Source organism: Engystomops pustulosus, chromosome 11 (assembly GCF_040894005.1).
Source record: "Engystomops pustulosus chromosome 11, aEngPut4.maternal, whole genome shotgun sequence".
Classification (NCBI taxonomy): Eukaryota; Metazoa; Chordata; class Amphibia; order Anura; family Leptodactylidae; genus Engystomops; species Engystomops pustulosus.
The window spans coordinates 76,869,834-76,883,786 of NC_092421.1; the positions used below are offsets into that span (position 1 = coordinate 76,869,834).

At 41.0% G+C, this 13,953-nt stretch overlaps 3 protein-coding genes across 3 annotated transcripts; 1 reads left to right on the plus strand and 2 right to left on the minus strand.

Annotated features, from left to right (window-relative positions):
* Nucleotides 1-453: 453 nt before the first annotated feature.
* On the plus strand, nucleotides 454-1,227 carry LOC140105485 (olfactory receptor 1C1-like). The gene has a single exon (XM_072129432.1). It carries the CDS (start codon nucleotides 454-456, stop codon nucleotides 1,225-1,227), a length of 774 nt encoding a protein of 257 aa, XP_071985533.1.
* A 7,314-nt stretch (nucleotides 1,228-8,541) lies between these two features.
* Nucleotides 8,542-9,471, minus strand: LOC140105486 (olfactory receptor 5AR1-like). Its single transcript, XM_072129433.1, has one exon. It carries the CDS (start codon nucleotides 9,469-9,471, stop codon nucleotides 8,542-8,544), a length of 930 nt encoding a protein of 309 aa, XP_071985534.1.
* A 2,992-nt stretch (nucleotides 9,472-12,463) lies between these two features.
* Nucleotides 12,464-13,393, minus strand: LOC140105487 (olfactory receptor 9G19-like). The gene has a single exon (XM_072129434.1). The coding sequence runs from the start codon at nucleotides 13,391-13,393 to the stop codon at nucleotides 12,464-12,466; it is 930 nt and encodes a 309-aa protein (XP_071985535.1).
* Between the last annotated feature and the right edge of the window lie 560 nt (nucleotides 13,394-13,953).

Consider the following 13,953-nt stretch of genomic DNA (forward strand, 5'->3'; position numbering starts at 1 on the left):
ATTTGGAGAACCATGTTTAAAATTATATTTTTGTTAACCCGGCCATATGAGGACTAATTTTTATGCATTTACTGGCACTTTACTACCTTTTTTTTACATATAGCATTACCTTCTAGATAGAAACTTAACTCATGGTGACCCTTTGGTTTCCTATTGAGAACAAGTGTCAATGGGCCACCAAAGGGATCCCCTTAGATGCCGTGATTCACTAGTCTGACATTGCATTGCACATTCCTTCCTATTTTTGTAGGGACTTCAACAGTAAGTAAAAATATCGTAAATATGATATTAGAGAATTCGACAGAAGAATGGTTTCTACTGTTGGGTTTTTATGAATATCCTCATCTCCAAGTTGTATTATTTCTCAGTTTCCTGCTGTTATATTTCCTCTGCCTTTTGGAGAACGCGTTCCTTATCATCATTATATGCTGCAATGTAAACCTTCATACGCCCATGTATTTCTTCTTGTGCAACTTGTCCATTCTAGACATTTGCTTGACCACCCTCATCGTTCCCAAACTTCTCCTGACATTTCTGGGTCTGGGGTCTATCTCTTTCATGCAGTGTTTGATACAGATGCATTTCTACATCACCCTCCAATGTTTAGACTATTTCTTGTTGTCGGTGATGTCCTTTGATCGCTATGTGGCCATCTGCAATCCCCTTCATTACAATGTCATCTTGAACAAGAAGATCTGTGTTCTCCTCGCTGGGGTTAGTTGGTTTCTCAGTATTATAGACCCCATACCGGTCACTTACGTCATCTCCCGTTTTCCGTTCTGCACCTACAGGGAGATGGACCATTTCTTCTGTGACCTCATGCCTCTGTTAAAGATCTCCTGTGGTGACATCTCCAAAGTGATGACTATTATCTTTAGTGAAGGAGTCATTCTTGGTTTTGTATCTTTTATCTTGATATTATCTTCCTATGGTTCCATCTTCGTGGTCATCATTAGGATGAAGACGGCAGTGGCGAAGCATAGAGCCTTCTCCACCTGCTCGGCCCACCTCACCGTCATCATGATGCTGTATCTCAGCCTGGTCTGTGTTTATATCATTCCTATCTCAGATGATCACTCAAATCAGAAGAAGGCAGTAGGTCTCCTTAACACGGTCTTGATTCCTATCGTCAATCCAGTTTTGTACAGTTTTAGGAATAAAGACGTGAAATGTGGAATTCAAAAACTGTTAAAAGGAAAAGTAAAAATACTTCAAAATCAACCATAGAACATATAGAGTACAGTAGGTCTTTGTCCCTTGAATTTTTCATAATGTCCCATTCTTGCAAATGCAAAAATTGTGCTTTAATATTGTTCCAGAACAATAGGCATTTGTAAAGTATCTGTAACATCCGCGCCATCATCGTCTGCAGAATGTAATTTAGAAGGTGTTGATTTTCCTCTGTTGTTTTGTGTGTGAACTGTGGCTTAGGTTGCGGCTGTGTTGGAACTGATTGGAATTCAAAGCTCTGTCCAGCTAACGGTTAACTTGAGTGAAGGGTGGACAGTCCTGTCAGCTGGTGGGGGCAGCATCCAAGAACTCCTATATATCTCGCCAATTCCATTATACGGTGTCAAGCATACTCTAACTTAGCTTTGTGTTCGTTGTGCTCTCATTATACCTATGTGTTTTTTGGTTTTCTGATCTTGGCTCCTGTACCTTTGATTATCCCTTTTTGGACTCTAATTTTGTACTTTATATGCTATCTTCATCATAACCCTGACACCTGACCTTGCTTTTTGTGTTATTTGTTCTTGAGTCTTGTCTTGTGTCCTTACCTTAATTTGGCAAGGAAGGGATTGTTGACCAGTTACTGGCCACCACTTAAAGCGACACCCAGTAAGTGGCCAGGTGACAATTTGGAGGGCTTAGTTCCGGGCTCACTATCACTATCTGTCATCTGTAGTCCTGACCTATCATTACAGTATAAATCGTGAAAAATATTGATCACAGGCGCTCTCCTATGTGAGTGAATACAGTGGATTTGTATTTATTGATATGTCTGCCACAGGTGAAGAAACGAGGTATCCCTTTCCCAGTATAGTAATAATGGGGCTCACTATAGAGAAATCAAATAGGACTTTGGGACTATGGGACTTCGGATTGGCATACAGTGCTACTCCAATTCACCTCTATAGGAGTTTAAGAAATTCTATCAAAATCAAGCATGGATAAACCAGTGACATTACCCATAGTTCCAAGTACTGTGACTGCGGTAATCTTCTTATATTTGTTATGCATGACCTCCTTTTAAGATCAACTTTTAACTTTTTAGCTTTACAGGCTGATACACTGTGGCTCATTTACTAAGGAGCACATTTTCGACGGATTTTCCAACGATTTCCGCCGGCTTGCACGAAACAGAAATCGGGGGGGGGGGGGGGCGCGTCGGACAACCCGACGGATTCAGACGACGTGCAAGATTTAACCTTTAGAATTGTGTCGCAAGACAAGCACTTACAAGCACCGGGAAGAAGAAGGTGAACTCCGGTGGACCTCGGGGCAGAAGCGACGGATGCAGGAACTCAGGCACACAATCTTAGTGAATCGCGGGAGACTGGAAACCTTGTCGGACAACGCACCGCGGGATCGCGACAGGACCGGGTAAGTAAATCTGCCCCATTGTCTCACACTTCCCCTGTGCATTGAACCGGAAGCTCTCACTGAACAAGTGCTGAAAAAGCAGGAGGGGGATAGTATAACAGCCTGTAGAGCAAGACCACCAAGGCAGAGCCTCTCAGGCTCATTAGCATAATTGTATCCCTACTTATTATATCTCTTTAATTCATATGTTATCTACCATATATACTCAGCACATTTTTTAGCAAGGGTCCCGAATACAGATTTATCTTTGGAGGGTCTGCTCTGGACCCTGCAATCTTGTGTGGAGGAGCCCCGGAGCAATGTTCAAATGATAGACTAAGCTCCCCCTGTTGTTTTAACACTATGGGTGTCCGTAGTTTGGTGAAGCATGAGGGGGGCACAAAACCTGTGAGGGGGCTCAAAATTCCCTGTAAGTGGGAAGAAGGGCACAATTCAAATATTCATATGAGGGGGCACTAGAGTGGCAGATAACAGCATAAAACTTCAAAGGGGCACAATGCTATTAGGGGCAGATACACAAAACGTGTGGCTGGAGAACAGAAATTGGAGGAGAAGGGAGAACTGTACAAAATGATTGTAGAGGTGAGGCAAAAATGTATTAAGGGTCACTGTGAGGTTGAGAGCAGGAAGGGGCACATGCTATGGGGGCAAAAAACTTAAGAGCATTCTCTCAGTCTTATTTTGAGCTTTAGATTTCTTTGTGTTCATTTTTTGGTGGCTATTTATAGTGGGTGCTATACTTCGGGTCAGCTGACTCCTGCTTTTTGGTGTTCTTACTGGACAATGTCAAACTTTGTAAAAAAAAAATCTCTGTATGGTAATAACAGATGTATGGTGGAGACAATCAGCCAGTATTCTGCAGGAATCTGCACCAAGAGAAAACAAACTTGTTTTATGGTGCATTTATCAGATGCTTTACAGATTTTGGACAGTCTTGATTGGAAAAGAGGCAAAGTGACATGTGATGTCAGGGATGGCAGGGATCTGAGGATAGTGGGGATAATGCAATTCACCCCCAAAATTTACCAATACCCCTCTTTTCCCAGCATAAAATAAGCCAACAAATCATAGGTGTAAAGTGGGACTAGACAGACCCGAACAGCACCATATTTACCCCCCAGCATTAGATACTATGACTAGTGTTGGGCAGCCTCGAGCCACAAAGTTCATTAGAGGTTTGGCCCAGATTTAGCTTAACCCCTCCTAAGGCACCTATCACGGACGTTAAATACCCAGAACTCTGCCATTTTGAGGAGGATCGTCACTTCCTGATGATGTCATCAGGAGCAACAACCCTCCCCAAAATGATGCCCCAGCGTTACTGGTGGGATTACTGAACCTGGACCTGAACAGGTTCTGCTGAAACTGTCCGAACCAGAATTTTGACAGGTCCGCGCATCACTAACTGTGATACCTAGTATTGTCTAATGTTGCACCGTGTAACCTTTATACCCAATAATTCATCTCTCCCCATATCATTAAGACACCTAACTGTAACCCTTGACCCTATGGACCTAGATGAATAGGTAAAACGTGCGGTCGACGTAAAGCATGTTCATATCTGTAGGATGTAGTGGCCGTCAAGATGTGAATTTACTGTCATTAGTATATATTCAGCCTCAGAATTAGGTTAGCATCATCTTTTACAACAGTTTTCTGATAAGTCAGGTGAAGACTTGTGCCCCCACCTGTTCTCCACCAAGCCTGCCTCTCCAAACGGGGCAAGGAATGTGGAAAACCTCCATGTGCTTCCACATTTTCAGCAAACTGAGAAAGAAAAAATCTGCAAATCCATGGTTCAAATTTTTTTGTTTTTACTCCAAACTTGAATACCTAATTATTAGGTTGAAAAAATTAAAAGGAGGCAAAAAAGTCATTCATCACAAAAAGAGGGACAACAAGGGTTGTATATATCCCATAATGGAAAGAACATCTCTCAAAAATAAGTCTTCACCAATGTGTTCCGCACTGGAGCCACCCATGGAGGTGAAGTTTATGGTGAAGGGTGAAGCACATCACTTATAAATATTTTACCCTGATGGAAATAACTAAATGGTTCTGTACATTGTGTACACAATTGGATCTGATCAGTTTATACTGAGACTCGCAGTCCTTATGATTGTTACTGTATATATTGATTACTTGTGACTTGTGCACCCGAATCGCAATGTTCAATGCCGAACATTGGGGTTTGGGTCCTCGGACCTGGACTTCAAACAAAAGTTTGGGTTCTGTACTTGGGCTCACCCTCAAAAGCTATTGATAAGATGCTGAGCAAAACCCTTAACTAACTTTATACACCCACCAGCATATAAACTTACAGCCAAAAACAAAAATTACAATCATCCTGTACAAAAAAAATACTTACACAACCATATCCACGGAAATAATGCAAAAAAACCCAGCCATGGCCTACATGTTCAATGTCCACCCACCGGGGCCTGACCACAGTGTGGGGGCATCTGGATTCCCGGGGACCGGAGTGGCTGACTGTAGTTCAGCCTATCACCAGGAATATGTCATGGGTGACTTGGTGTCAATGAACACCCATCATGGACAGTGGGGAGAAGTAAGAGTTGGAGGCCACAGTATAGTGAATGGATCCCCTGGGGCACACCCCATGAATGAGTGGTTATAGATCCCTGGCAGATGGAGAAGAGAAGGCCAGTGGGGTAGCTGCTGTAAACCAGGGATCACACATAAAAGACAGAAGTCTTGAACAAAAACTCACTCTTAATGGCAGATACAGTAGCAGATATTGATCAGCAGGTAACAGGTTGTAAACTTTCTTTCATGCGGACCCTAATCTTAACCCAATGATCTTATATTTATAAACTTACCTTGCTCACTGCAAGGCATGCTGAGTTCAGCCAACAGATGGGTGCTTTAAGACTTCGAAAGGATTACAAAAATTTCAACATGTAATATCAACATTAAAGATTTAACCCTCTAGCTCACAGGCATAAGATATTGCAGTTGTAATTCCATATGGTGACATTCGGTGGCAGCAAAGGGCAACAGATCAGTGTCACAGAGGTTGATTTCTAAAGGGAAGTTGGTCAGACTTCTTTCAAATAACCAGGAGGATTACTGGAGTTAACTTCTAGTAATGACCCTTCCACCGGGCCATTACACATTCTAAAATTGATGGTGACCTACTATTTATTACTCATGGAGTAATGTGGAATGTTTTTCTACTCCTTCCCAAAAAATGGAATAAAGTACATCAGTTGTCAAAACAGGTCTCTAGTTAATGTGTAAATGGAATATGGTAGCAAAAGAAAAAAAATCTAATAAAATAAGTGTGTGGTTTGAAAAAATGTTAATGCTGTAACAAAAACTAAAGCAATTTTATAAAATAAATAAGAATGGAATCATAACAACCCATGGATTATGTTAACATGTATATATATACTACAGAAAAATGTAATTGCTATAGTTTTATATTAAAAATATATGAAGAAAAATTATTTAAAATTATAAAAAGTGCTAAATAATAAAATAAATATAAATAAAATATAATAAAAACCTAAATTACATTGAAATAAAGGGTCATTTTTAGTGCATTGATTATACCCCAAAAGCTGATTTGCTGTATTTGTACAATTATTTATAAACAATAAAATAAAATACATTAAAAACTGTGTACTTCTAGTCGTGTTTGGTAAATTTTACCCACTGTCACATACGGTTTTCTTCCATAGAAATTGAATGGAAGCTAAAGCAAAAGAAGAGATTATAGGGATCTTGGTAAGAAAGATAAAAATGGTTAACAGTTACAAAATTACCAAATGAAACATATGAACCCCTTTCTCCATCTGGAGAAAAAAAACTGTTTATGCTTCAGGGAAGACAAAGCTTCTACCCGGAAAAGACTTTGTAGAATAGGTGAGCTCAGGAGCTGGTCACAGCAGAAACAGCAGAAAGTTTCAAAAAGAACTTAGTCTCATCTTGCTACAATATGACATTAATTATTATGTTATTTTTAAATGTTACCCGTTCTCGCGCAGATCCCTTCCCCTCTTCCCTGTCCTTTGCTGAACCTGATGGACCTATCGAACCATTCTGTGTAGCTGTGCTATGGAAGGATATAGACATAACAAGGAAGATTGGAGCAGGAAGCTAAGCAACAGAAAAACGATCTGTGACCCCAATAAAATAAACATTTTAGAAAATGAAGCAACACAGAATGTTCAATTTTAAATATACTGTTAGATATTTTATTTCAAGCCTAATTTTTCTTTGAAAATCTCTTGAAATTTTAGTTTTAAAAACAGTTTTAATCTTTTAAGTATAAAAATATACATCAAGATTAATGTCCAGAAACTGGGCAACTTTTGCTTAAGAGAAGTTCTATCCACTGAAGGCTGATTGGGTTATTCCCGAGAGTTCATAGGATCAGCATCCCTTAAAGGGAATCTGACAGCAGTTTTGACCAAACGAAGCAGCTCTGGAGAGATGTATAATCTTAACTTTGTGTGTGTTAGTAATGCCAGGAGGGTGAATAGTGAAGTTATAATCCAGCTCTGCTGCTCCTGTAAGGGCTCTGGGCAGGTCTTGCAACCTGAAGAGCTTTCTGCTCTCTGCACTGTTCTGCTCCACATCTGCTCCCCTCCAGGACTATGAAGTGGATCCTCTGCTAGGAGTAGGTGATGTATCAGGATTTTAGTTAGATAGTTACAACAGTCTCTCGGCAGAGGGGAGGGGTTGTGGAACACTTCATTGCAAAGAGTAGAAAGCTCTTCAGGCTGGAAGACCCTCCCAGGCACTTGATGAAGCTGCAACCTAGATTAAAAGTTACCTTTTTACAGTCCTGCTGATACTTACTAGGCACACAAATGTACTGCTACACAGTTCTCCAGGGTCTATACCTGGCACTGACTGTAGTTTATTATGGTAAAACTGCGAATTGATTCTTGTTAATAGACATCTACCACAAGAATTAAGGATTGTAAACCAAGACACTTACATGCCGGTGAGAGTCCCCTCTTGCAGGATTTGCTCTTCTTTTATCCTGTTTTTTTTTTAAGACTTTTAAAATTATGCAAACGAGCCTGATGGGCTCTGGGCTCCATAGGTGTTAAATGGGCAGATTCTGCCAGAGGGGGCGCACACCAGTATGTCAGTGTGCTTGGTTTACAATCCTTCATCCTGGTGGTAAATGTCCTTTAAGCTTTATTTCCCATACAGGGGTACCCAGGAGACCCCTCAACCTGTGCATAATGCCAATCCCTGGAAATTCTACCAATCAGACACTTATCTTCTTTTCTTTGGACAGGGAGAATGTATTTAAAGAAAACCAAGAATTTCAGATCCAACTAGTTAGTTTATGTTATACCCATATCCTTTTAATTTTCAAAACCTAAGATTTAGCAGAAATGTCCAAAATTTTTATCTTTAAAATATGCAAATTACCAATGGAGGCTACTGGGGCGTGGATTATCTGTGCCATGAAGTGGGATCTATAGCTATCCAACACCCCAGTAGCCTCTTTCAATCCCTCCTATTATCCAGTCTTCAGCATCCCGCTATAGCAAAGCCCAGTAGCTGCAGTTTTGGAGATGAGGCTGTGTCACTGTAGATGCGCACACTTGCTGCAAAGCCAGAGATGTGGAGCATGCGCAGAACTCCGGCTCAGTAGACAAGTATGTGCAGCTACGGCAAATACTCACTGAAGACAGGTAGGAGGGATCAAAAGAGGCTCCTGGGGCAGTGGAGTATCTGTAGCCCCCGCTCCACGTCGTGGTGACTCCATGCCCCAGTAGCCTCTACTAGTATTTGTATATTTTTAAGATATGAATTTTCAATGTTTCTGCTAAATCTTAGCTTTTGCAAAAAAAGTTGAGGATAAACAAGTATATAGGAAACAACCATTGTATCTACCTATTTGTAAGATCTGAGATGGTTGGTTTCCTTTAATAAGAGACCTAAACATTGTTACCTAAAAATTTGCTTCCTGATTCTTCGTAGAGCGTTTTTCACCTCCTGATTTTTCAAGCTATAGATAAGAGGGTTGAGCATTGGAATGACTCCTGCGTACAATATGGCAAACACCTTGTCCTGGTCCATGGAGTAGCTGGACTTTGGCCTCATGTACATGCCAAGGACCGTGCCATAAAACAGGAGGATGACTGTGAGATGTGAGGAGCAGGTGGAAAAGGTTTTAAGCCTTGCTTCCTTGGAGTGAATTTTCAATATTGATAATATGATACATGTATAGGACACCAATGTCAAGAGTGAAGGAACAAAGCCAATGACTGCACTTGGTCCAAGTATTACCATCTCTATAGTACGCGTGTCACTACAAGAAAGCATCATTAGAGGCTTCATATCACAGAAGAGATGGTCTACTTTATTTGACCCACAAAATCTACAAGATGATATCAAGATGGAGTAAAGAATTGCGTCAAGGATTCCGATACTCCAAGATATCAATGACATCCTGAAACAGACTTGTAGACTCATGAAATGAGAATAACGTAGAGGAAGACATATGGCCACATAGCGATCATAAGCCATGGCCGCCAGGATTAGATATTCAGTCACCATTAACATCACAAACAAGAAGACCTGAGTCATACAACCATTGTAGGAGATGACGTTGTCACCGGTTAGAAAGATGTCCAATAACTTGGGCAAAACCATTGTGGTGAAGGACATATCCAATACAGACATGTTACATAGGAAGATATACATGGGACTGTGAAAGTGATGATCCAAGCAGAACAGACAAGTTGTTAGAGAATTACCAACTAACGTTGCTACATAAATGGACAGGAATATGAAGAATAAACTCATCTGGAAGTTCGGAAGCTCATGGAAGCCAAGGAGGACAAAATACTTGACCGTAAAGTTTGTTTCCTCCATCAACAATATCAACCACCATGTAGAAACTAACGAGCTTTTGGCCATTAAATAAGCGACATAATCTCATACTGGTTTCTCATACATGGTTCTTTAATATAATGACAATGGAAAAAAGGAAAGTTTATATAGAAAATATATTCAACAGGCACCAGAGGTTTGGATTTTCCATCAATTAGAATGAGGACTCCCGGGAATGATGATAATTGAACATTAGTTAACTTGTATTTTTATACTTTTAATGATGAAGTTATAACTTTCAAGTTTTTTTTTTTCAACTTAGAAGACAAAGTAACTGAGCTACAATTGTTATTGTTGCAATTAATAATATTAATTATAGTAGAAACCTAAGAATGTCAAGCTAAGGTTGGTTATAAGCTTTTTTTTTCAAGATTCAAGGTTTTCGGGACTGCTACGTTACTAATTCTTAGTGTAAAGTTGACCCATTCAGGTTGGGGTTTGGCGGAATCTTGAACAAAAGTTCAGTTCCGGTGCCTAAACCCAACACCCCCAGAAACGGGCATGATCAGTGCCGGCTTTGCCGGTAGGATTTAAAGGAACGAGTCTGCTCATTACTAGTTAACAAGCATGATTGGTGTCGACACCATCAGTGGGTGTTAACCCTATAAATGTTGCTGGCAAAGCCAGTGGTGGCATTAAAATGCAGGTGGCACAATTATTTAGCAGCTTTTAACACCTTCCTGAAGTGGAGGTAATAGTATGGCACAGGGAAAAGTAACTTCCTGACCCATGTCGTACTATTACAACCTGCTACTAGCAGTGGCTCCCAAGCAGAAGCCTTTGCCAGAAGCAGCGGGTGTCTGCTGTATATTACAGCTGACACCCACCTCTAACACCCTGGATAGGACATTCCTCCAATTCCAGGTGGACTGGGGGATCTAAGGGGCATCAGGTGTGGATCGGACTTTCCTGCACCATGTTTCCGGAAGCCAGGCCCTGTCACCAGCTAGGACACGGCTGTAATCTATTGAGCATGCGCCATTACATAAAACAATATATTTGTAGTTGTGTTAGTTCAATATGAACTTGTACGTGAACAAGCAATCAGAGGATCACTTGTTCAAGCCAACCTGTAAAAAAAAAAGTTTTAAAACAATCAATAAGGTTTTTCAATAAAAATACATCATTAAATAAAGGGAAGTAATGAAGTCCCCCAAACATCAACATTTCCAATACACATCTAATAAAGTACAAAAACCACAGAGTCACCAAAAACCCCCACATATATGGTATTGCCGTGTCTGTAGCAATCTGTAAAATAAATTCAAAAAATCTAAAACCAGAATTGATTTTCTTTTTCTCCATACATTAAATAGTTAATAAAATCTAATCTTTGATGTAAAGACCCTCTAAAATGAAGTATGCGTAAAGTGCATCTATTCTCGTAGAAAATAAGCCCTTAAATGTCCAAATTTGCAAAATAAACATAGGCTATATAGCCTTTATATAGTGACAATGCAAATCTACTCTGAATGACGCAGCTTCCCTCCGATGCTCTGGCGTGTGCCCACTCAGCAGGTTACCACCCAATTTGGGGGATTGTTATATTCAGGAGAAATTGGGTATTAAACTTTGTGGAGTGGTTTGGTATTTTATCCAATAAGAATGTGTAAATGTTTTGAAAAATACCTTCATTTTGCAAAAAAGATAAAATTTCAAAATTGCACCCGAAATCTGTATCTTTTTTTCCATGTACAGAAATGTATGAGTTTTATTATCAGCCGAAAAATATTGTACAGGGAAACAAAATCCTTCCCTGACCGCCCCAAATGTCACCTCGCCTTTATTATTTGGGTCAGTACAATCATGTAAAAACCAAAATTATATACCGTATATACTCGAGTCTAAGTTTTTCAGCTCAAAAAATGTGCTGAAAAACCTTAGCTAAGCTTACACTCGAAAAAAAAAACAAAAAGTGTACTCACCTTCCGACGCCCCCCCCTCCAGCAGGTCCTCTTCTGTCCATCGCGACTCCGGCATCGGCTCAGTGTCCCCATGCGGTCCATCGCAGGCACCATGACGTCACCCGCACGCTGACACTCTAACGTGTGCGCCAGCTGACGTCTTGGTGCCTGCGACGGACGACATGGGAACACTGATAGAAGAGAACCCGCCGGGGGGGGGGGCGTCGGAAGGTTAGTACACTTTTTGTTTTTTCCTATAGGCATGCTATGCATGCTATATACTAGAGGGTCTAGCAGGATATATACTGGGGAACAGAGGCTAGCAGGCTATATACTACAGGTGCTGGCAAGCTATAAACTAGAGTGGCTGGCAGGCTATATACTAGAGGGGATGGCAGGCTATACACTATAGGGCACAGCCAGGCTATATACTACAGGGGTTGGGAGGCTGTATACTACAGGGGCTGGCAGGCTATATACTAAAGGGGGCTGCAGGTTATATACTACAGGAGCATGCAGGCTATATACTACAGGGGGCTGGCGGGCTATATACTACAGGGGCTATTAGGCTATATACTACAGGGGGCTGGCAGGCTATATACTAGATGGGGCTGGCAGGCTATACACTAGAGGAGGCTGGCGGGCTATATACTACAGGGGCTGTAGGGCTATATACTACAGGGGCTGGCAGGCTACATACTACATGTGCTGGCTAGTTATATACTACAGGGGCTGGCAGGCTATATACTACAGGGGGCTGGCAGGCTATATACTACAGGGGCTGGCAGGCTATATACTATAGGGGCCCTATACCTTTGACTTATACTCAAGTCAATAGGTTTTTCCATTTTTTTTTGTTAAAATTAGGGGTCACGGCTTATACTAGCGTCAGCTTATACTCAAGTTTTTATTATGTTCTTATATCTTTAAAAAAAATTCAACCTTTTAAGATAAATATTAGTAGTGTTGTCATATTCTGTAGCCAATAACTTTTTATCCTTTAAAGTACGGAGCTGCGTCTGCATACTACATGGATACTGTTTAAAAGTTTCAATTTTAGGATAAAATTCTTAGCAAAGCATTTGTTTTCTTATTCGACGTAGAGCGGTCTTCACCTCTTGATTTTTCAAGCTATAAATGAGAGGATTGAGCATTGGAATGACTCCTGCGTACAATATGGCAAACACCTTGTCCTGGTCCATGGAGTAGCTGGACTTTGGTCTCATGTACATGCCAAGGACCGTGCCATAAAACAAGAGGATGACTGTGAGATGTGAGGAGCAGGTGGAGAAGGTTTTTAGTCTTCCATCTTTAGTGTTAATCTTTAGGATCGTTGATATTATATATATGTAGGACACCAAGGTCATGACCGAAGGAACAAAGCCAATGACTGCACTTGGTCCAAGTATTACCATCTCTATAGTTCGCGTGTCACTACAAGAGAGCATCATTAAGGGCTTCAAGTCACAGAAGAGATGGTCAATTTTATTAGACCTACAAAATTTACATGAAGATATCAGAATTGTGTAAAGAATGGAATCAAGAACTCCTATACTCCAAGATATAAATGACACCAAGAAACAGACTTGAAGACTCATGAAGTGAGAATAACGAAGAGGAAGACATATGGCCACATAGCGATCATAAGCCATGGCCGCCAGGATGAAGTATTCCGTCACCATGAGCATCACCAAAAAGAAAAGCTGAGTAATACAGCCATTGAAGGAGATGACATTGTTACCAGTTACAAAGATGTCCAATAACTTGGGCAAAATCATTGAGGTGAAAGACATATCCAATACAGACATGTTACATAGGAAGATAAACATGGGACTGTGAAAGTGATGATCCAAGCAAAACAAACCAGTTGATAGAGAATTTCCAACCAACGTTGCTGCATAGATGGACAGAAATATGAAGAATAAACCCAACTGGAAGCTCGGAAGCTCTTGAAAGCCAAGAAGGACAAATTCAGTGGCTGTTTTGTTTGTTACCTCCATTAAGCAATCGATAATTAAAGGGATATAAAAAAAACTAGGAAAAGCAAGTAGAATGTTAAATAGAGATGAGCGAACATACTCGTCCGAGCTTGATGCTTGGTCGAGCATTAGGGTACTCGAAACTGCTCGTTGCTCGGACGAATACTTCGCCCGCTCGAGAAAATGGCATCTCCCGCCGTTTTGCTTTTTGGCGGCCAGAAACAGAGCCAATCACAAGCCAGGAGACTCTGCACTCCACCCAGCATGACGTGGTACCCTTACACGTCGATAGCAGTGGTTGGCTGGCCTGATCAGGTGACCCTGGAATAGACTAGCCCCTGCCCGCGCTGCTCGGATCATTCTCTGTCTGGATGCCGCTAGGGAGAGAGCTGCTGCTGGTCAGGGAAAGCGTTAGGGTGTTCTATTAGAATAGTGTTAGGCAGGAGTGATTCTACAAGAACCCAACAGTCCTTCTTAGGGCTACAATAACGCTATACATTTTTTTTTTTATTTGCTTGTGGCTGGGCTTGCTGGCATTAGTAGTGCAGCTAGTACCATATTGTGAGGAATTTGCTGGGAGA